The sequence below is a fragment of the Gnatocerus cornutus genome, chromosome 5 (assembly GCF_029298725.1).
Source record: "Gnatocerus cornutus isolate USDA-ARS CGAHR chromosome 5, icGnaCorn1.1, whole genome shotgun sequence".
NCBI lineage: Eukaryota > Metazoa > Arthropoda > Insecta > Coleoptera > Tenebrionidae > Gnatocerus > Gnatocerus cornutus.
This window is the reverse complement of record NC_142237.1, coordinates 11,611,338-11,634,332: the sequence shown is the minus strand read 5'-3', so window position 1 is coordinate 11,634,332 and position 22,995 is coordinate 11,611,338. Positions and strand designations below refer to the sequence as shown.

Genomic DNA, 22,995 nt, shown 5'->3' with positions numbered 1-22,995 from the left:
AGGAGGAGGGTTTTTCAACAAATTTAGGAAGAAAATTCTTTCGAGGATGATTTCGCGGTTGGAGAAAAGACTGGAAACTAGATGACAATGCACAGAAGAGTTACCAAGGACATCGAGACGACCAAGTTTTTTTTGGAATTCCTAAATTCACCTATTTATTCGGGGTAGGTATATATAAGAGCACGATAAATATAAAGATTTTCCCGATAGGAAAACCCCGACTGATTAGTTGTTAATCAACGATAAATTTAAATAACTGAGCGACAGAGTAGGAACGATGAAAAGAGGTGAATGTCAGACATTAATAATAATTTTAGCGACAAAAAATATGTGCTCGACAATTAATGTTGACTGTTAATATTTTCTCCGACAGAATGGTTAAAATCGGCGACGAACAAACTTCACCTCGCAACAAGTAAATAAATTACCAGTCGTGCAATCTATTAAAATCGGCAAACTAACGTTTTCCAACAGATAGTTTGGACGACAAAATACAATTTTCCATACAAATAGTGTTCATTGTAAAAATCGGGGTAGGTATTATAATTTCAGCATTGAATGTTAATAAACGGGTAGGCTTATGTTAAAAAATATATACATTTTTATTTAAGGGGATATCAAACAAATTTCAGTATAGGGCAAATTCAATGTATTTTTCCAAACACAATTACTCGAAAACTATTTGAATAAATTGCTTTCTGTTTTTTGCATATAAATCTGTTCAACGTGCACTATGTTGAATGCTATATATAATTTTTGTAAAATGATTCTTTAATGACTTTTTGATTAATTAAATATGATAACTTGGCTAAAAGCGAAATAATTTTTAGCACTTCACATGCGTAGACTAATTTTACATAATTATTTAATCAAATGAATTTAATGAAATTCGATTATAATTGTATAAGGTTTCTCGTCCGAATAATCACTTATAATAACTTGTAGTAACGCTCTAGCGTGGCCCAAATCCGCGCATATTTCTAAGGAAAAAAAATCAAAAAAATAAAGCAATCAAATATACCGCCACATTATTGCTAACCCTGGCACAACTATATCTCTAGGCGGCAGCCATACTTCATTATGTTTAAAGCATTAAGCCCTATTTAGCTAAAATTGCAACGTATCCAACTGGGGCAGATATGTTGGGATGGGAGGGAAGTGATTATTCGGACGAGAAACCTTATACAATTATAATCGAATTTCATTAAATTCATTTGATTAAATAATTGTATGGCGGTTTCTCGTCCTCTAATCACTTATAATAACTTGTAGATGTTTAAAGCTGTGTTGCGATTTTTCCCTTAGACAATCATCAAAAAATAAAACTATTTAGTGATGTGTGGAAGAATACCTGAATACGATTAAAGGATTTACTAAAAAATTAGTGATGCTACCCTATTAATTAATTAAGCTCCTTTCAAAGGTGGTACCTTGTACAGGTATTTAATTACAGGTAGGTAATTATAAAACCCTTCGAAAGACAAGGATTATTCTGCCTAACCAGCGGTCTTCCAAATTACATCTATGGAAATTCCCTGTTTTTTAACAACTAAGGTAGATGTACTCGTATGTCTTGCAAAATGAGAATATTTCTCAGTATCAATACCAGCTGCAGAGAAAGAGAGAGTACTCTTGATCCATCTACTGATGTTTTGACTAGTTGCCTTCCTGAGGTGTATCTGGGTACCTAAAAATTAATATTCAATACCTCCATGAATGAAATCTTGTAACGTAGTAAAATGGACGCTACGAGTAAGTTTTCATCTTCTTAAAAAAAGAGAAGCTGCAACAGGGGTGAATATCCGCTTGTGAACTAGTGTTTAATGCATTCTTGATTTTATCCTCTCTATTTTGGTAACAAAAAATTTGCACCCGATGAGCAGTACCCAAAAGTCAGTGTTTACCTCGCTTGTAGGACAAATTAATGAAACAATTTAAGATTTTAAAATTAAAACCAAAATTAAGATATATTGAAGCACTGGCGAAAAGCTGCATCCATACGTCTTCATATTTGCAGTTTTCTGTTCTCAACGTACAGATCCTTTAGGTACATACATATAATGAGTATGTTATAAGTAGTAATCGTGGCAAATTTCGTTACTGTAGCGTTAAAAGTAACAGAATTTACAATTTTTTAGATCGGATTTTAAAAATTTGTATTAAGTTACTGTCGCGTGAGTTCTGTTTCTTACAAATTTGTTTACACCGGCAACAAAAAACTCTCGCTTGTATATACTGGAGACAAATATCTTGGATTTCGTTTTCTTAAATTCAATAGATTTAATAATCAGTCTTCTCAAAAAATAATTTAACGCTAAGATCGATACTGATCAAAGATCATCTAGATTACACTTACAAGTTGTCTGGGGACAAAGTTTTTTGTTAAGAACCGCCGCCAAACGAATTATGTGCTTAGCCACTTTTAAGCCTGCGGATTAATTAAACATTTATTATCTACAATTAACTTTGAAATCGACTTTTTCTCAATTTGCATACCTTTTACAGCTTTAAGATTTTTTCAATCTACAATATTAAGTACGTATTAAGAACGGGAAGGATACGTTACCGATCGAAGATAAAGGGTCGTTTCAGAGATTTGTACTACTGTTCAGAATTTATTTGAATTCGGGTTTTTTTTGTTTGTTCGGGCTGATTAAATCTGATTATTACAAGGTTGGTAGAACTATTTGAATATTAAAAAATTACAAGTAACAATTTAAATAGTGCTACCAACCTTGAAAAGCAGAGATTGTGGCGCCATCTGGTCGTCCCGATTGAGTGTGCGTTGGCCGATAACCTCACAGTCGCATGTGCCGGCAACGTCAAACGTCAATCGTGAAAAGAAACGTAAATATGGTAGCCCCAAGTGTTTGTCCGCAATTTTCACTCCCCAACTCAAGAACTCTTTGTGAAAATGTCTAAACAAGTAAAACGGAAAATAACGGTGAACTTAACTCCGAAAAACAAAGAAATCTCCAAGCCTCGACCTAGCGTGTTCGAGCGTTTAGGCACGAAAGCCAGCACGACTCAACAAAAAGATTTCTGCCATCATTGGGCTCAAAACGGCACTTGTCCGTACGGGAAAGGCTGTAAGTATTCTTCTACCCACACCTTAATCAGTCCGTCGAAACAAAGAGCAGCCAAGAGCCAAACCGAAACGAAGCGGAGGAAAGAAAATGCGCATAAGCGACTGCATCCAGGAAACGCGGAGGAAGATTGGGACCACTGGGACCCCGAAGAACTAGCCGACGCTGACCCTGATGCTCTAGAGAAGCGCCGCCAGGAACTCCAACGAGAACTTGAATTACAAATGAAAATGGAGAACAAAGCCAGAAAACGAGACAAAAAAGTCAAGAAGGAGAGCAGTCCTTCAACTGAAAGTTCGTCTACTTCGTCAGAGTCGAGTTCGTCGAGCGACGACTCCAGCTCCAGCAGTTCCTCATCCACGGAAACGCGGAGGAAGAAGAACAAGAAAACCAAGTCAAAACGGGACTCCTCTTCGTCTTCAGACGAGAGACCTGCCAAAAAGAAGCCCAAGACTAAAAGAACCTCGTCCCAACGCGGCGAGAAGTCCAAGAAAGGTGCCAAACCGAAGATTGTCGCAAAATCACCGACTCCCCCGAGGAACAGAAAGTCGCAGACACCGCCGCTGAAGATCAAACCCGGCGTCCCCATCAAATCCGCCGAGGCGAAGTCGCCGAGACCCACAAGCAGATCTAGCGAGAGAAAGGAGAAGCACCACACGCCATCACCCAAACCCAAAGAACGGGAGAAAGAAAAGGAGAAGGAGAAGGAACGGGAGAAGGAAAAAGAACGCGAACGCGAGAAAGAACGGGAGAAAGAAAGAGAACGAGAGAAGGAGCGCGAACGGGAGCGCGAAAAAGAAAGAAACAAGGAGCGGGCTAAAGAGAAAGAAAAAGAACGCGAGAAGGAAAAAGACCACAAGAAGAAAGAATCGCGGTCACCGAAAAGAGAGAGCCGATCCGCGAAGGATGGCAAAAAGAGGGACACTCCGGACTCTTCGCATTCCCGTGACCGGAAGTCTTCCCCCAGTAGATCCAAAGGGAGCGGCAGCAGCAGTGGGCGCAGAGACAACCACAAGAGTCCCCCACCGAAAGAGGAGCGAACTCGCGAGAAAAAAGACGACAAGGACAGGTAATCTTCATGTTCCTCCTCGCAAGAGCTCTAACGTCTTTCTTCCAGATCCCGCCCCAAGGACCGCGTCAGCGACGACAAACTCCGTAAAGACAAACGTGATTCCCGGGACCGCGAACGGGAGAGAGATCGGGAACGCGAGCGCCGCCTAGCACGTGAAGAACGGGAAGCTGCACGGGAAAAAGAACGCGAGGAGGCTCTCGCGCGTTGTCAGGAACGCCAACGGGAACGGGAACGTCTCAAGGAATTGGCGAAGAAAGAGGAGGAGCGGAGAGGGAGGGACCGCGGGCGGAGGGAAGACAGAGGGTTGGATAAACCCTCCGGGGATAGAGTTGAGCGGTTGTTGCCTCTCCCAGAAGACAGAATTCCTCCAAGTCGGAAACACTCGACCGAAAGGGAGAGAAGCGATCGCCGGGATCGCGATCGAAGGGAGAGGACGCCAGAACGAAGGAAATCTCTGGAGAGGCGCGATGAGAAAGATCGCGCCTATGATAGAAATTACGATAGATCGAGCGATCGGAACTACGATCGAGATCATGATCGCGATCGGGATTATAGCAGGATTAGAGATCCCGATCGGAGATTAGAAGATAAAGAGTATGATAGTCCCTACGATCGGGCGAGGCACGAGGAGCGGAGGTACTTGGAGATGGACGATCACTACAATGATAATTCGAGGGAGGAGCGATTACCGGAGTATCCCGACGAGAGGAGGAGTCGGAGGGATTTGTGGGACGCAAGAGACGAAAGAGATTTGGAGTTGGAGCATCGGAGGTACGTGAGGGAGGACTCGCGACCACCGGCTTCTCTCAAAGGACGCGATTGGGAGACTGATTATCCTGATCACGATTGGGATCGAGCAAGAAGACCCATTGATTGGGAAGGACGCGAAAATTGGGAGGGGGCGGATCATAAACATTTGACGGAAGAAGACTGGCGGTTGTACAATTGGTCAGCGGAGGACAGGAGGAGGTGGCCGGCGGATTGGAGAGAGAGGTCAAGACCCAGGAGCTCCACCTCCCACAACAGGGATGGTAAGCCCGATTTGCATTTTTTATTACCAAACCCCACTTAGATATATCGAGGGAAAATATATCGAAAAAAACAAATAAAAGTTTTAAAACTTGGCAGAAAAAATTACCAAAGGCATCAGGAATTAAATAAAAAAAAAGTTCTCTCACCTAACGTGGGAGCTTCATCCTCTAAAATGGGGGATTGCTGATGACTTAAGGATTCTTTAAAACCTAATTCCCCTGAACTTATAGCTACGTTATCTTTTTTATCTTTTATTAGGTGATTCCCAGTAATAGGTTTGTGATTTTTTAGATGAATCTACGTCCGATGGCCGCAGGAAGGAGCCTTCCCGCCCGGACCCCCGTTCAGACCGCTCCGACTCCAAGACATCAATGCCCGAAGTGGAGCCCAAAAAAGACCCCATAGCCCCCAAAAGACCCGCAGAAGAGCCCCTGGAAAGCCCCGTCGAAACCAAGAAACCTTGCGTCGTCGAATTGGAAGACGATCTCAGCGAGATTAGTGACGACGCCGACGATATTCTAAATCGAGACGAGGAGATCAATGAGCTCGTTCCCGAGGAGCCCACAGTTCCCGAACAAACAGAAACTTCTTCGATCAAAGACCAGCAGAACTCCTCCGCGTCGCAGAAGTCGCAATCCCCAAGTCGCTCCCCGAACCGCATCCCCAAAGACGAGTCCATCGATGAAGACAACATGGACTTGGACTTTGAAGAGATTTCCGAAGACGAACTCGAGGAGGAATCTCGCGTTAAGGGCATCGGTGACGCTCTTGGGGTCGATTGGGCGAGTCTGGTCGCCGAGTCACGGCCGAGGATCAAACCGATGACTTCAGCGAAGCGACGGTGGGAAAGTCACAACGTTCTGGCGAATCTCGGCATCTCGGTGGAGCTCGCTGGTGAAGATCTAGTAAAAGATATTTTACGAGAAGCGAAGGTAAAAGAGTCGGAAGAGAAGAACGAAACGACAGTCAACGGAGTTAAAGAAGAGAAAGTTGAAGTGGAGATCTCACATCCCGTCGCGGCTTTGCAATTGGCGATTCGAGAGAAGCAAGCGACCAGAAAAGCCCTGTTTTCCAACGTGGGGCCGAATTGCAGAGCTTTATCGGCGCGCCGCGATCTTATGATCCGGAGACATTTGTGTAATTTGCCTCTAAAGGATACTTACGTGGAGGCGCCGAAACGCCATGACCCGGAACTGCTGAAACTTGCAGTGCAAATGTTTGAGAGGTGTTTATAGCGTTAAGTGTGGTAGAAAATAGGACAACAATTAAGACATTGAAATTTATTGAATAAAATTTGAATCAGCTTGCTTGTTTCGCTGGGCTGCCTATCAGCAGCAGAGACAAATCCGAGCCCAGCTTGATCTCCTGGGGGGCTTTGCCCCTGATAAAAAGCCGTCCATCTGCAATTCCCTTCAAAGTCGCTGTGTCCCCATCCACCAAAAGCGTGCTTCCCTCCCTCAATCCCAAAACGTTATACACTGGAAAATTCTGGGGCAACTGGTGGTACTGCAAAATCCTTTCTTCTCGCGTCTCCCCCTTGTGGGTGGAGTTGGTGTCGGGATCAACGTAATGGGGGTTAATATTGAACGGAATTAAGTTCAGCGCGTTAAAACTCGGGGGAAACACTATTGGCATGTCGTTCGTATTGTGAATCGAGGGGGCTGCTATGTTTGTTCCCGCGCTGCTCCCTATGTAAGGCACCCCGTCCTTTACCACCCTATCGTGGATGATTTTAATTAAATTTTGGTCGTACAAAGTCTTAAGGAGGAGGAACGTGTTGCCACCACCGACAAAAATTGCTTCGGCCTTCTTTACCGCCTCGATGGGGTTGGTATTGTGGATACCTTCAACTTGGTAACCTGAAAGAAAACTGGTAGTTTTGAAGGAGAGAAGAGGGTAGTTTGATACCCCACTTTCCAAAGACTGGGGTTACTTTCTGGAGGTACGCATCGTGGTCTGTGGAGGCATAGGGGATGAACAGCACCGTCGAAACACGATTTCTGTGAAAATACAATTAGTTGGTGCCCCCTTGTTGTCGTTTTTTTGTACTTGCTGAGGAAGGCAGTGATATCAGAGGCTGCATACTGGAGAAAATCGTAGCCGTGGACCACTGAAGACGAAAGAAGCAATAAACGCGGCATAGACATGGCGACAAATTTAAATGTAATGAACTGCTCAGCAACTCTGAAATGAGAAGTTCAAGTTTTACAATACAGATTAGTGCAGAGATAGGGAAATTAATACGGACACAAAAGATAATACTTTTTGGAGGTTACGTTTCCGAATTTCTTAATTTTGTGCCTTTTGAGCCCCCGAACAATCACAGTGAGCAGATTCGAGAATTCCAAGAAATGGTGTATCATTAAGGAGACAATTTTGGGGCAGAGTCATGAGTAAACATGTTCCAAAATATCGTTATTTAAAAATTACCGCCGTCTGTCAAATAAACGTCTAAATCTAGATCCCTAAATCCCCACCAACAAGTTTGTTACATGCGGCCGGATTTGCACATCTACCTACTTTTAAACCAACTGTTCTAAACAGGAGAGCACATCAAAAGTTTGCGTTTGATGTAAAGTCACCACTATTGTACTCAATTCAATTTTATCACATCCAACTTTTTGTGGTGGTGTGTGACGAGCTTCGCAGTGGGGGTAAAACTCCAAATTAGGGATCTAAAGTTCGAGAAACAAGTGCACAAATGTCAAATGTCACTGGTAATGGCTAACTTCACTTTAGTTTTCTAACCTCAATTAGTGTGTACAACGACCCAGCAAAATGCCGGTTTCTAGCGATGTTTCGGACAAAACCACCCCAATGGAGATCATTTTTGTAAGCATTTCTCGTTGTTTTGCTCAATTTTGACTATTTTATTTTAGACGGACGACGATCTCCCCTATGAGGAAGAAATCCTCCGCAACCCCTTTTCAGTCAAGCACTGGCTCCGCTACATCGACCACAAAAAGCGCTCCCCTAAACAAGGGGTGAATATAATCTACGAGCGCGCTTTAAAAGAGCTCCCAGGTTCCTACAAACTTTGGTACAACTACTTAAGAACTCGCCGCCTCCAGGTCAAAAACCGCTGCATAACAGACCCTGCGTTTGAAGATGTTAATAACGCATTCGAACGAGCCCTCGTGTTCATGCACAAAATGCCCAGAATTTGGATGGACTACTGCAGTTTTCTAACAGACCAGTGTAAAATTACAAGAACTAGAAAAGTCTTTGACCGCGCTCTGAGGGCGCTCCCGGTGACCCAACACCACAGAATTTGGCCTCTTTATCTCGCATTCATCAAAAAGCATGATATCCACGAAACCGCCTTGAGAGTCTTCCGCAGGTACCTTAAACTCTGCCCTGAGAACGCGGAGGAATTCGTTGAGTATCTCTCTGAAATCGGGAAGCTAGACGAAGCCGCCGTTGTCTTAGCCAAGATCGTAAATGACGAAAACTTCGTGTCGCAGCATGGCAAGTCAAAGCACCAGCTCTGGAACGAGTTGTGTGAGCTTATCTCCAAGAATCCCGAAGATGTGAGGTCTTTGAACGTCGATGCCATCATCAGAGGTGGGCTAAGACGCTACACTGATCAATTGGGGCATCTGTGGAATTCTTTGGCGACTTATTATGTCAGGAGCGGGTTGTTTGAGAGGGCGCGGGATATTTACGAAGAGGCCATTCAGACGGTGACGACAGTCCGGGATTTCACGCAGGTGTTTGACGCTTATGCGCAATTTGAAGAACTGACTTTAAGTAAGAGGATGGAGGAGATCGCAAAACTGCCCAATCCCACCAAAGACGATGATGTTGAATTGGACCTGCGGTTGGCCAGACTGGAGAATTTAATGGAGCGGCGGATGTTGCTGCTAAATTCTGTTTTACTGAGGCAGAATCCACACAACGTGCAGGAGTGGCACAATCGAGTCAAATTATATGAAGGTGAGAACTTCTATTATCAAAAATTCAATTTATTCCCAAATACCAAATTTCTTTCTTTCTTTTCTTTTAGGAAAACCGCACGAAATCATCAACACCTACACGGAGGCCGTCCAGACCGTCGACCCCAAGCTCGCCGTGGGCAAACTCCACACCCTCTGGATCGAATTCGCCAAGTTCTACGCCAGCAACAATCAAATCGAAGACAGCCGTCTGATCTTCGAGAAAGCGACTCAAGTCGCGTTCGTGAAAGTCGACGATTTGGCGGAAGTTTGGTGCAAATGGGCGGAAATGGAAATCGGCCATGAGAACTACGAGCAAGCTTTGAAACTGGTGCAGAAAGCCTCCACGGTTCCGTCTCGCAAAGTCGCTTACCACGACGACTCCGAAACTGTGCAAGCTCGCCTGTACAAGTCCCTAAAAGTGTGGTCTCTGTACGCCGACCTCGAGGAGAGTTTTGGTACTTTTAAGTCGTGCAAAGCGGTGTACGATCGGATTATCGATCTCAAAATTGCAACTCCGCAGATTATAATCAATTATGGACTGTTTTTGGAGGAGAATAACTACTTCGAAGAGGCTTTCCGGGCGTACGAGAAAGGAATTTCGCTCTTCAAGTGGCCGAATGTGTACGACATCTGGAACACTTATTTGACGAAGTTCCTGAAGCGATACGGAGGAAGTAAGTTGGAGCGCGCGCGAGACCTCTTCGAGCAGTGTCTGGAGAGGTGTCCTCCAGATTTCGCCAAAAACTTGTATTTGATGTACGCGAAGCTAGAGGAAGAATACGGCATGGCCCGCCACGCCATGGCCGTCTACGAACGCGCCACCAACGCCGTCCCTAAAGAACAAATGTTCGAAGTCTTCAATATCTACATCGAACGCGCCGCGAAAATCTACGGCATCCCTAAAACCCGCCAAATCTACGAAAAAGCCATTGAGGTCCTGCCCGAAGACAAAACACGCGAGATGTGCGTCCGGTTCGCAGACATGGAAACCAAACTCGGCGAAATCGACAGAGCCCGCGCCATCTACGCTCACTGTAGTCAGATTTGCGACCCCAGAGTCACCATGGAGTTCTGGCAGACATGGAAAGAGTTCGAGGTGAGACACGGAAACGAAGACACGATGAGAGAGATGTTGAGAATCAAGAGGAGCATCCAAGCGATGTACAACACGCAAGTTAACATGATGTCGGCGCAGATGTTGAGTTCTGCAGGTTCCATTGCTGGAACTGTTGCTGATTTGGCGCCGGGGGTTAAAGACGGGATGCGGTTGCTGGAGGCCAAAGCGGCGGAGATGGCGGGGACGTCGGCGAGGCCGGGGAATATTATGTTTGTGCGAGGGGAGACGCAAGGGGATAATAAGGATAAGGTGGTTAATCCCGATGAGATTGACATCGGGGATGACGAGGAGGATGAAGTGGAGGAGGTGCCGGTGGAGAAACAGAGCATCCCCATGGAGGTGTTTGGGGGGCTGCGAAAGGAAACCGATGAAGCGGAAGAGGAAGCGTAACGTTAAGTTTCTTCTATTTATGTTTCATTATCCAGGTAGTTGAAATTGGAAAAGTACTTTTGTTCTTTCCAAAAACAATTGAATTAAGTGTCTAAAAGAAGTTTCATTGATTGATTTGAACTTTTTTTTTAATGTTTCCATTCATAAATCATTGAAAATATAATACAAAACAAAATAGTATACAACCCACAAATTCCTGCCTCGACCCAACTAACCCTGTACCGACATCAAACACTTTCGCGTTCGAAGCATAATATACTACATGTTCTGATATAGATATTTACATAACAAGTACGGAAAGTGACCAATTTCTCACGAGTGTGAATGTAGATGCACGAGGCGACAGCCGAGTGCAGATATTACACGAGTGCAAGAAAGACACTTTCCGACAAGTTATGTACACTATTTTTCCTACGACCCCGTATGAAAGTGGCATTTTTTACACGGTTAAATGACTCCGAAATGTAATGATTTCGTAGATCCATTTACGAAAGTAAAAGTCACTAGTGTGATATGAATATATCCGCACAGACCTGTCAAAATTGACAGTTATTTTGAAATACAAATGTAACTTGAATTTTTGTCTAAAATATCTAGACTGGTAAAAAATAATTGGTTAAGTCGTTTCTGACAATACAATTTTGACAGGACTTAGTGACTTTTACTTTCGTAATTGGATGTACGAAAATATCAACCATCTAACTATGTGGAATACTTCCTTTTTAATATGAAGTTGTAGAAAAATAACATTTTGAATAGATAAGAAATGAACTATTATTGTCAGACTTATAGTTTTTTCCTGATGATGAAAGGTCGTAGGAAAAATAGTGTACATAACATGTCGGAAAGTATCATTCTTGTACTCGTGTAATATCTGCACTCGGCTAGCGCCTCGTCCATCTATATTCACAGGCGTGCGAAATTGATTACTTTTCGCACTTGTTATGTAAATATCTAATGCACGACGTGTGAACCGCGAACTTATTTTCCACTATAAAAATGTTCAAAACTTAATTACCGTGGAAAATTTGCGAGACTAGGTGGGGCTTGGATGACGCATTCTCTATATTTCCACACTTTTAAGTGTAAAATCTGCAATATTCTTCCGTTATTACCCACTTAAAGATCGAACAATTAAGTCATTATCACAGTTGACCCATTGAACTCATTCCTTTACTTTCTCTTCCCACACGCGAAATCTTATTATTTATCTTTCGCCAGTATCTGCGACTTCTTATCACTCGCTATAGCTGCCATTGACTGATTACAAACCTTAAACCTTCATAATCGCAATAAAACATGGATAACTAGTACGTAACGGGCAAACTTCGTGTTTTTGCTAGAGAGTTGTTCCGCGGTGTGCTTGTTCAAGATAACAGTGCCGACATAACCTTCGTCATGTTTATATTGAGTTCCATAAGTGCTGCATTGTCGCTGTGTGGCGTTACAGTTTTCTGTGGGTACTATTTGTACTACCGGTACTGCTTCACCTACTGGAAGAAGAGGAACGTACCGGCGGTACCTCCTTCCTTTCCTTTTGGTAACTTGGCATCTTCAGCATGGGGAAAAAAGAGCGTTTACACTCGACTGGAAGAGCTCTACACTCATTTCAAAGCAAAAGGGTGCAAACACGCCGGAATTTATTTCTTCAACGGCCCAATTTACATGCCCATAGACCCAGAAATCGTCAAAAGAGTCCTCGTCACAGATTTCGACCACTTCGTTGACCGCGGGATGTACGGGAATCGAACCGAACTTCCTCTTAGTCACCACATCTTCTCCATGGAAGGCGAAGAATGGAAAGCCATTCGAGCGAAGATGTCGCCAAGTTTTACCTCGGGCAAAATAAAGAGCATCTACAACATCGTCGTGAAGAACTGTGAGAATCTAGTCGGGTTCTTTGAGCCGTACGCTGAAACCCGCAGTGTTGTGGACGTTAAAGAAGTCCTCATGAGGTTCACTGCTGATGTCATCGGAGCTACTTCTTTCGGCATCGATTCTAACAGTCTTCAGGATCCGCACACGGAGTTCGCTCGGATGGTCAACAGGATATTCAACCATTCCGGATGGAAGTTGTTGCGAGTTGCTGTGGAGGAAGGGCTCCAGAACCCGGGGAACATCGAAAAAATTGCGTACAACGACAAAGTTGTGGAGGACTTCTTCACAGAGTTAGTCACGAAAACTATAGAATATCGCGATAGAAATAAAGTGGAGCGACTGGATTTTCTTCACATGTTGATGGAGTTGCGAGCCACCGGACTCTCAGTCAAAGAGATAGTTTCCCAGGCCTTCCTCTTCTTCATCGCCGGCTTCAAAACTTCGGCTCTCACTATTTGTTACTGTCTGCACGAGCTCGCTCGCGATGGGGAGCTCCAGACCGAACTGCGACAAGAAATCCGGAAGAATCTCGGAAGAGACATCTCCAAGTACCAATACGAAGACCTAATCTCCCTGCCACTTCTAGATAAAGTCTTGAAAGGTATCCTCAAGTCCCCCGGGTCGTTTTATTGAATTTTATTTTAGAGACCATGCGGAAATACCCACCGCTTCCCATGCTCAACCGCCTGTGTGTGAAGTCGTACCAAGTTCCCGGAACCGACGTTACCATTGAAAAAGGTACTCCTGTGATCATCCCGCTTATGGGTTTGCAACGGGATCCGGAGTTTTACCCGGAGCCGTTAAAATTCGATCCGGAACGCATCCCTGTTCCTTATACGTACCTACCATTCGGTGATGGTCCCCGAAACTGCATTGGTACGTCACTAAGATTAAAGAACCATCATCATGGTACTTTTCAGGTCTGCGGTTCGGAATGGTAAAAGCGAAACTCACAGTCGCTTCTCTTTTAAACCATTTTGTGTTCATTCCGAGCTCGAAGACGAGGAGACATCTTCATATTGATCCCAGTACCACTTCGATATTGTTTAATGTGGTCAGTGGCATTCACATGAAAATTATAAAGGCTTAGGTTTTAATAAAAAGAGGATCAAGGTTGTGCTAATGAAGGTCGACAGGTGTTAATCACAAAAACGTGAATTTGTTGAATGTGTTGCTTCGTAAAAACACGGAAATGATTGGTAAAATCTATTAATAAAAATAAATAGAAAACAATCATCGATTAGTGTTCATTCATGTTTATTTCCTCGGACCACAATTTCTTGATTTCCGTGGGAGCCGTGACGTCATACATTAAGATGTCGGCGGCTTCTAAGAGGAGGCTTTTTTCCTGGCTCTGCAAAAAAAGTAAAAAAAAATGGGAAATTCATGTGTAGCGTTGTTGCTAAGTCAAATTTTCATAACGAAAAATAAAATTTTCTAAAATCGAAAAAAAAAATTTATAAAACCAAGAATAAATCTCTTAGGGTAGCGTCACAATTTTTTGTGCTCCGCATGTAAATAGCTCTTTTCGTTTTCGTGCCACTTTGAACGAACTTTTACATTGAAAATTTTCAAATATGGATAGTTCAACCTTAAGGGATGTCGTTTATCGAACCATACAAATTTTCTTAACATTTCGTTAACTATTGTATGATTTTACATTCTAGGTAGGCCATGGATTTTGAACGTACGTCGGTTTCTTATCCGAAAACTGTCAAATCTCTCAAATTATTAGTTTTCATACCTCAAACCTGCGGCGATGGTGTCAGTTACGACATGACGTGTTTTCGCAAAGTCAATTGCGATTGGAAATTTCATGAACTCCACGACAAAATAAGGACGCGTTATTTTTTATGCAAAAACAAAACGTTAAATATTTCAGTTACTTTTCGTGGCTTCCAAATTTTTTTACCGTTGCTCACTTATTTTTTTATTTATAAATTCAAGTGGGTCTCATAAATGCGATAAAATTAGAAAACTAGCAAAACAAGACGTTGCACTTATCCAACTCATTTAATAAAATATCGCTAATATAAATTTCACTTCATAACAACCCACTGGAGCAGTCCCAAGTTTTATTTTTAAAATAACTGAAATACTTTCTTCGCAAGATTGTAGCGAAATAAACAAAACTAGCCTTGAAATTTATTTATGCCTGTAGTTCAACAACACCTAAATATTGTTTCCCTTGCTAAGGGCCGTTGCTAATAAAATTTATGAACAAATACCTTCAAGACGCTTTCAGCTTTTGCTTGCCTCTTGCTGGCCTCCTTGCAGCAACAATACAACTCGTACAATAACAACCCCCTCATTTTACACTGTCCTAAATTTAGCGTGTCGAGCAAGGAAAGGAGATCCTTGCAGAATTTTTCTTTCGTGAAAAGAAGCTCGTCGGACAGTTCTGTAAATAACTCGTGGTGATATTTCGGACACCATCACCGTGTCTCACCTGTCCACGTCGCGTTTTGGCTGTACCCTAAAATCCAAATGAGCTTATATTTCATTTCCACGACAGCCTCGTTGGTCTCTGGCACCACCATCGGGAGTTTTGTCTGCACAAACTTCAACATAACATCGATGTCGTCATTCGCGAAACTGTTAAGAGTCGATCCGAGCAGAGATGTTAATCCAGCGACTTTCTTTTTATCAACTGCAAGTCCGCAGCTCTCGCATTGCCACGGCTCCATGGGGATGACTTTCCCGACTTTGCAGACTTTGCAGAGAATCGCGCTCATGTAAGAGCCGAACTCGGTGGGGTCTTTGCACCTGGAGCACTTGCAGAGGAAGTGTTTGGTGCGAAATAAGTGGAAGCGGCGTGTTGTAGTCCCCCAGATGCATCGAGAGTACGAATGGAAGATCTCCGTGTCTTGGGGGATGTAGTTAGAGGCTCGCACCACCATGTGTTGGCGGTGGTCGAAAACGTGGATTGTGTTGGGGGTGCATGAATGATTGGCGAGGCTTCCGAGAGGATACAAGCCCTTAACACTCGACTGGTTGTCTTCGGCGCCTACAAGAACCTCGAAGGCGTTGGCGTCCATGACCGAGCACGCGAGTCTCATGAAGTTTTCTTCGTTTTCTTTGATGTTAAGGTGGAGGAGGTTCTTCATGACGTCGACTTCAAAGCCGTGTTGGTTGGATCGGTGGGATTTTAACAATTTTACGAGGTTTTTGTCTTCTTCGCTCAATAATAAAGATCGGATGGGAGCCAACACCTTCCCGAGTTTCTCCAAGTGCTCCTCTGGGATCTCTTGGGTTTTCCATGCTCGTATCACTTTACACTCCCTCTGGTGCGGTTCCGCGTTCTGACACTTGCTTGAGCACACTTGCAGCCCGCACTGTCTCTCACAGAATTTTAACTTCTTCCTGCTGCAACACCCAACACAGGATAAAGGGCACGTCAGTGCAGCCCTCGGCCCTAGAATCACCGGAAAATCCCTAAAAATCACCTCCCCAACTTCAATGTTTTTCGTCGCGAATACCCCAAACCCTCCTAGATCAGACTTCTTGATTTCCCAAGGAGGATTATCGACAAAGAGCGAGTTACGTTCGAGGTATTTGTGGATGGTTCTGGTTAAAGTGTCGATGTTACGTTGCATTTCGAATTGAAAATAGATTTGGCTAACGTCAAGAGTAATTAGTCAATCGTTGGAGTGTGAGGTAACGTGTGTACTCGTTTCTTCGGTGCTGCTATTAAAAATATACTGAGAGGTGAGGGAAGGGTCTTCGGACAGGTGCTTCCGATGAAGGATGCTGATCGGGTTTAATAAGCGTCTGGCTATTTTCAGTGGTTTGCGTCAAGGGAAGACGTAAATGGTATAAATTTAGAGGGAAACGTTTGAGTAAACGAGTGAGGCAATAAAGTGGCTTTTATAGTGCTAGTAAAATAAAATGACCCATAGAACTGATCTCACACTAAAAAAACGGCTTGAGGTCAGTCGTATATAAAATTTTGTACGCAATTCAGACTTTATTTACGTTAGAAGTGTGAAGTCAAAAGTGAGATTTTCAAGAAAATCAGAAACACTGGTTGTTTTTTTCAGAAAAGCGAATTTCTGGTTATATTTTGAAAATTAAAAAAAATTTTGAATACTAATAAAAAAAACGTTTCAATTAACTGTTTTTTATTTTAATATTAATCTTAATTTCACGAGAGTAAAAATAACCATAAAAAATATTCGAAAATAGATTTGGGTGACATCTGCAGTGCTGAAGCGCAATTGTGGTAGATTTCTAGACTTTAGATTTCAAACAGTCAAACGGTCATAACTCAATGATTTGTTGACACAAATTTTTGGCATCAGCGCGAAATTCTGCGTAAAATGCGCTATAATAATACAAGTTTGCTAGAAAAATAAGCGAGGTATCGACCTCAGAAGTTTGACATACTTTTAGTCATGCAGTTTTATTCGACAAAATCAAATTTTTGAATTTTGGAAAATCTAAGAACGAAATCTTACCTAAAAAATCGCGAGAAAAACGATGGCGAAAACGGTTTTTTTTGATGTGTCGTAGTTTTTGAGATATCGAGCAAAATCGTTTTCGAACCTCCAAAATTTTGGCCTTCTGGGGGCAACATAAAATTTTAAACACATTCTAACTTAGTTATTTGTTGACGTACGCAAAAAAATAAGGATATTTTTGGATTCGGCGCAAAATTCTGCGTTAAATGAGCCCATATAGCTCAAATTTCCTTAACAAAAAAAGAAGATATCGCCCGAATGACAGGTGATTTTAGGGTCAATTTTAAGACGCTGATTCGGTGCGAAAACTGCGTTTAATCTTATTGAACTATAAATCGATCGAAAGAGCATCTCGAGATCTATCAACTAACCAAATCTCAGATCGATCGGGCAAATAGTTTACGAGGGGCGATCATAAAACGAAAAAATTTTAATTTTTCATCGATTGAGTCGCAAAATTTTTTTGCCCAAAAAATTGACCATCGAATTTTCGACTTTTGAGAGCGGATTCTAAAGTAGAATGGCTTGAGAAAAACGATGGTGAAAACCGTTTCTCAAAATCTTTCGTAGTTTCGGAGATATTCAACTTTGAAAATTTTTCAATTCAAAATTCAATATCCCAAACTCTGATCGCTCATAATTCAGTTATTTGTGGGCGAATTTCAAAAATTTTACCTTTTTGGAATCCAAGTGAAATTCTGCATAAAATGAGCACCAATACTTTAAGATTGCTCCATTAACAAGCGAGATATCGACTTTTGAAGTTTATCATAGTTTTAGTCATGAAATCATCGTTCATAAATCCATGGCTGTGTAAAAAAACATAGTGCAAGAATATAAAAGAGTTTAAGTTAACTAAAATGAATAGAAATGTTCCTTTACACCACGATCGTAAATATTGTTTATAAATTGAAATGGGTAAAATTAGAAACCCATCAAAACAAGACCTTGCACTTAGGTATTATATCCACCCATTTAATAACAGGTGCGTAACATAATTTTACCCATTGGATCACTCCCAAGTTTTATTATTAAAATTACTGAAACACCTTTCTTCGCAAGATTGTACCGAGATAAACAAAACCAGCCTTGACATTTATTTCTGCCTCTAGTTCAACAACATCCAAGATATTAAATTGCAATAGCCGTTTACGCACCGATCTGAACTTGCGTTATTATAAAGTAACTTTTTTATTTGCGCTGGCGCAATTTAATTTGAAACTTAGCCCAGTGAGTCAACTTGTTTTTCGAACATACCTTGGAGACGATTCCAGCTTTTGTTTGTCTCCGGACGATCTCGTTGGAGCAACAAAATAATTCGTACAATAACAATCCTCTCATTCTAGACTGCCCCAAATTTAGAGTGGCGAGTAAAGTAAGCAGATCCTTGCAGAATTGCTCTTTGGTGAAGAGAAGCTCGTCGGAGAGTTCTGTAAATAGCTCGTGGAGATAATTCGGATAATTTTATAGCGTCTTTTTTACCTGGCCACGTTGCGTTTTGACAGTGTCCCAAGATCCAAATTAGTTTATATTTGAGTTGAACAACTGTCTCGTTGTTCTTAGGCACCATCGTCGGGAGTTTTTTCTGGATGAACCTCAACATTATTTCGATGTTATCATCCGCGAAGCTGTTCACAGTCGATCGGAGCAAAGATGTTAATTCAGCGACTTCTTTCTTCGGTGTAGCTTTTCCGCAGTTTTCGCATCTCCACTCTTTGTGGTCCGAGGGGATGACTTTTCCTCCCTTGCAAACTTTACAAAGAATCGCGCTCATGTAAGACCCGAACTCGGTGGGGTCCTGGCACCTGGGGCACCCACACAAGAAGTGTTTGGTTTGGAGTAAATGAAAGCGCCGCGCAGGTGTCCCCCAGGTGCACCCGGTGTATGAGTGGAAAATTTCAGAGTTTTGGGGGATAAATTTCGACGCCCGCACCACCATGTCTTTGTTTTGATCGAAAACATGGAAGGTGTTGGGGGCGCATGAGTGGTTGGCGAGGCTTCCCAGAGGGTACACTGCTTTAATACTCGACTGGTTGTCTTGTGTGCCTATAACCACCTCAAAGGCGTTGGTGTCCAAGACTGAACAAGCGAGTCTCATGAAGTTCTCTTCGTCTTCTTTGATGTTAAGGTGGAGGAGGGTTTTCAGGGCGTCGACTTCACAGCTCTGTTGGTGGGATTGGTGCACTTTTAACAATCTCATCACGTTTTTGTCGTCATCGCTCAAGAGTAAAGATCTGATGGGGGCTAACACCTTCCCGAGTTTCTCCAGGTGCTCCTCCGGGATCTCTTGAGTTTTCCATCCGCGAATCACCTTACATTCTCTTTGGTGATTGTTTGCGTTCTGACACTTTGTTGAACATACCTGAAGCCCACACTGTCTCTCACAAAACTTCAAGTTCTTCCGACTGTAACATCCAACACATGTTGACGGACATGTCGACGCACTCCGGGGTCCCAGAATCACCGGAAAATCTTTAAAAATCACCTCTCCGACTTCAATATTCCTTGTGGCAAACAGCCCAAATCCTCCCAATTCAGAAGTCTTGATTTCCCACGGAGGGTTTTGGACAAAGAGTGAGTTTCGTTGAAGGTATTCGAGGATGGTTGTGGTTAAAATTGTGACGTTACGCTCCATTTTGATTTGGAAATATTAAGATTTTGGCAACGAGAATATTTGGTGGATTGTGGGAGTGTAAATAACTTGTGCACTAATTTCTTCTTATCGATGCGGTTCATGGTATGGAAAGGTAGGTGGATCACCGGAGCTGGCGGAGTGTTGCGCATGTCATCCACTTCTTAGATAGAGTTTCTGGGTTAAATCTGAGCATAGAAAGCATTTTTAAAGGCCGCGAGTTATCAATCTTGCCCTAAACGATCAATCAATTTTGCTTAAGATTGTTAATTAAGGAAAGACATAAACGGTAGACTATAAAAGAGATTTTATGTTGGCACTATTGTGTATTTTGGCTAGAACTGTCAAATCAACGCTGACATCTTCAAGATTTACCAGCAGGGTTACCAACACTTTTTTATTAAAGCCTGCTGCGAAGTTCGACAGTAAAAAACAGATAATGTAATGAATTTTAAGTACTTTGATTTTATTAATAGAAAAATGTAAATAAACAATGAAAAAGTGACAGTGTTTACAAACAGATGAACCGTTTTTCAACTTTACGTTATGACTCAATAATTTTTTAAAAATAGAAGGATTGATGTTAAGCAGAATACAATTTTCTAACAAGCTTACAAATATTTAAACGATTTTTGCAGGCGCCAAATTTAAAATGCGGCTCTGTGATTGGTAGCTAAACTCTTGCAATTCCTGCGGAATGTCAAATAAGAACTGTCAAATTGTCACCAAATTGTAGAAGCATCTGCAATTTACTTGTTTTTGTTATTTTTAGCGCTTATTTTTGCAGATATTTTAAATTATTTACTTAGTTGCGTGTGGCGTTGTCTGTTAATTAAAACAGACATTCATTTATTACAGGTTTCTAACTTATCTTTGCCAAATCTGTAGGACAAATGGCGTATGTGTTAATTTTTAATTTCTACGATAACAAATTGTTGGTTATTTTTAATAAGAATAAATCCAAAACATTAAAAATATTTTTGAACTGATTTGGGTGACATCTATGGTGAGAAAGCGCAACTGCGTGCTGCCAATTCTGATTTCTGGTTTGATTTTTTTGATCACACTGTATCCGTACTTTACATATTTTTATTTTGATTTATGAATCAATCTTTGGCAATAAATTACAGAAAATAAATCAATCAAAAACATTTAAAAATATTTTTAAACCGATTTGGGTGACATCTGTGGTGACAAAGTGTAACAGCCCTTTGCTAAAATTTTGGATTTCTGTATTGATTTTTTGACTACACTGTATCCATAACTTGCATATTTTTATTTTGATTTATTAATCAATCTTTGGCAATAAATTACAATTAAAATATAATTTTTCTTTACTGTTTGCTGAGAAAAATGACTTTATAAGTTCGACTATCGGCGACGAGGTGGCGCCACATCCGATTTGACAGAATCCTTTTCCCCGTAATTTTACCCAAATAAAATAAATTAATAATTCCGAAGTACAATAACTTTGATTTATGCTGTGATTTACATTCATAGAGCTACGAATTAAAATTCGTGGAGTTTATTCTAACCACTTCTCAAATTTTTATGTAAATTCATCTTTACTGTCATTTTGATTGACATTTATGGCCGAATTTAGAAACAATAATTTTTTTCTTGGAAGTTTACCTACCAATAAAGACGACTTTTTAAATGTAGTCAGTGAAAAATTTTAAAATCTGAGATTCTAATTCGCCGACTTTCAAAAATGTGAAAATCTAAAACTTGACAAAGCCTGGTCGCTCAAATTGATTGTCAATCCTACCAAGGATTGACAGTTTGATCGTGTGAGTAAATTTATTGAAAACTGACAAAATAACTGATTGATTACGGTCCCGCGATCACTAAAAAATAGTTCAAAAATAATCTGTCAAAAATCTAAAAGAATCTTAAGAATTCAAGCATCGGCGAATCAAAGAATCGGCAGATTTACCGCTCTAAAGGTATGAGAAATTAGAATAGAATCTTAGAGCATTGCGGGAAGTTCGTGGGAACAACGTGAGAGAAATCTGAATCTAAAAATTTAGATACTTATAAACCTGGAATTAATATGCAGACTGTACCAATTATTTATCTTAAAAATGCAATAATTCGGGCATCGGAGCCGAATTGAGCCTAAAAGTGTGTTTCATCATTGAAATAATCGTTTAAACACAAATCTTCGAAACCGTGCTCAAACGAAATTCCCTCGTTTTTTTGTTGGCAGCAGTGACGATGTGTGTTTAGTTCTAGCGTGGAATGTTAGGTAATTAATCACAGTCTAGTTGTCTGGTTTGGAGCTACAGGGGGCTCACACAGCTTTAAACACCGAGAAAATTGCCAACGATTTTTTTTTTTAAGTGGCCACCAAAAGTTCCCGATTTCGATCCAATTGACTCCGGATATTGGCAATTGTTTTAAATGATGGCGATGATTTATGAGCAGGGGAAGAGGGAGGATCGTTACGTTTTAATGAAGTATTTTGTGTGATGAGATTAAATAGTTTTTTTAATGGCTCGACTTTTTATATTAACTGGTTTAGGGACGGGCTCATAAAGTATGTGCGTGGTATGTTGAAAATTTCAGGGCACCTTTTAATTATCTAATCAAGAAGGACTGGATTATTTATTCCCGTTGGGAACTCCCTTAGGTATATTAACACCAGGCTGGAAACCCAAATTGTTTCTTTTTCGAAGTGCTGCCAACATTAAATGAAACGTCTCTAGTTTAATCCAATTATTGCTCCCTTTTTTTAGTAGATTTGTCACCACGCGGTGAGGGTTGGTACTTCTGCTTTCATTTAGTAGAGTACAGTGCGACCAACTTAACGACATTGTCTGACCACAAAGTGGAGGAAATTATACGTGAAATTCGAGCAGCACCAATAAAACAAATTGATGGACACTTGTTCTAAAGATTTTATTGTTCATCACTAAAAGCATCGGTTCTTTTCGCTGGCTCATCCATCAGATCGATATTTTATCGGCCTGTCATTACGACCATCGAAGGGTGTTATTGATAGATAACAGCGTTTGGGCTTTTAACAATTTAAATTATTTTTTTCCACGGTAGACGAATACAATAAGGTGGCCACATTGAATTTGACACCTATAAATTATTAATGATATGGTAAATGACTGTCACCCAGTTTTTGAAAAGAGGCTCTGTTTACGTCCGAATATTAAAGTCCGGCTATTAGTCTGATTTCTGACTAATCATGGACGATGTGTTGAATTTGATTGAATGTGTGCCGAAACGTAAACAACTACTGGGGAATTTACATTACAAATTTGGGGATAGGTGGCAGACTTGGGTGATGTAACAGCTTCCTTTTACGCAACGAATGATTCAAAATCAATTGGGTTGGCAGCATTGTTTTCAGAACTAATAAATTGACGTGCAGCGGCT

The 22,995-nt window shown here is 41.4% G+C and overlaps 6 protein-coding genes across 6 annotated transcripts; 3 read left to right on the top strand and 3 right to left on the bottom strand.

Moving 5' to 3' along the window:
- Positions 1 to 2,764: 2,764 nt before the first annotated feature.
- LOC148174481 (uncharacterized) lies at positions 2,765 to 6,494 on the top strand. Its single transcript, XM_088037450.1, has 3 exons — positions 2,765 to 4,155; positions 4,204 to 5,189; positions 5,482 to 6,494. Exons 1-3 carry the CDS (start codon positions 2,915 to 2,917, stop codon positions 6,423 to 6,425), a joined length of 3,171 nt encoding a protein of 1,056 aa, XP_087893576.1. The 5' UTR covers positions 2,765 to 2,914; the 3' UTR covers positions 6,426 to 6,494.
- LOC148174480 (alpha-aspartyl dipeptidase) lies at positions 6,456 to 7,482 on the bottom strand. The gene is made up of 3 exons (XM_088037455.1): positions 7,240 to 7,482; positions 7,099 to 7,190; positions 6,456 to 7,049 (listed from the first exon to the last, which is right to left on the bottom strand). Exons 1-3 carry the CDS (start codon positions 7,335 to 7,337, stop codon positions 6,490 to 6,492), a joined length of 750 nt encoding a protein of 249 aa, XP_087893581.1. The 5' UTR covers positions 7,338 to 7,482; the 3' UTR covers positions 6,456 to 6,489.
- A 430-nt stretch (positions 7,483 to 7,912) lies between these two features.
- Positions 7,913 to 10,820, top strand: fand (Pre-mRNA-splicing factor SYF1 fand). The gene is made up of 3 exons (XM_088037451.1): positions 7,913 to 8,022; positions 8,070 to 9,126; positions 9,197 to 10,820. Exons 1-3 carry the CDS (start codon positions 7,969 to 7,971, stop codon positions 10,633 to 10,635), a joined length of 2,550 nt encoding a protein of 849 aa, XP_087893577.1. The 5' UTR covers positions 7,913 to 7,968; the 3' UTR covers positions 10,636 to 10,820.
- Positions 10,821 to 11,693: 873 nt separating this feature from the next.
- On the top strand, positions 11,694 to 13,751 carry LOC148174478 (cytochrome P450 6k1-like). The gene is made up of 3 exons (XM_088037452.1): positions 11,694 to 13,114; positions 13,159 to 13,389; positions 13,434 to 13,751. The coding sequence occupies exons 1-3, from the start codon at positions 12,034 to 12,036 to the stop codon at positions 13,601 to 13,603; spliced, it is 1,482 nt and encodes a 493-aa protein (XP_087893578.1). The 5' UTR covers positions 11,694 to 12,033; the 3' UTR covers positions 13,604 to 13,751.
- Positions 13,659 to 16,203, bottom strand: LOC148174477 (SET domain-containing protein SmydA-8-like). The gene is made up of 3 exons (XM_088037456.1): positions 14,963 to 16,203; positions 14,742 to 14,914; positions 13,659 to 13,867 (listed from the first exon to the last, which is right to left on the bottom strand). Exons 1-3 carry the CDS (start codon positions 16,107 to 16,109, stop codon positions 13,754 to 13,756), a joined length of 1,434 nt encoding a protein of 477 aa, XP_087893582.1. The 5' UTR covers positions 16,110 to 16,203; the 3' UTR covers positions 13,659 to 13,753.
- A 1,961-nt stretch (positions 16,204 to 18,164) lies between these two features.
- On the bottom strand, positions 18,165 to 19,686 carry LOC148174476 (SET domain-containing protein SmydA-8-like). Its single transcript, XM_088036830.1, has 3 exons — positions 18,456 to 19,686; positions 18,231 to 18,403; positions 18,165 to 18,173 (listed from the first exon to the last, which is right to left on the bottom strand). Exons 1-3 carry the CDS (start codon positions 19,606 to 19,608, stop codon positions 18,165 to 18,167), a joined length of 1,335 nt encoding a protein of 444 aa, XP_087892956.1. The 5' UTR covers positions 19,609 to 19,686.
- Between the last annotated feature and the right edge of the window lie 3,309 nt (positions 19,687 to 22,995).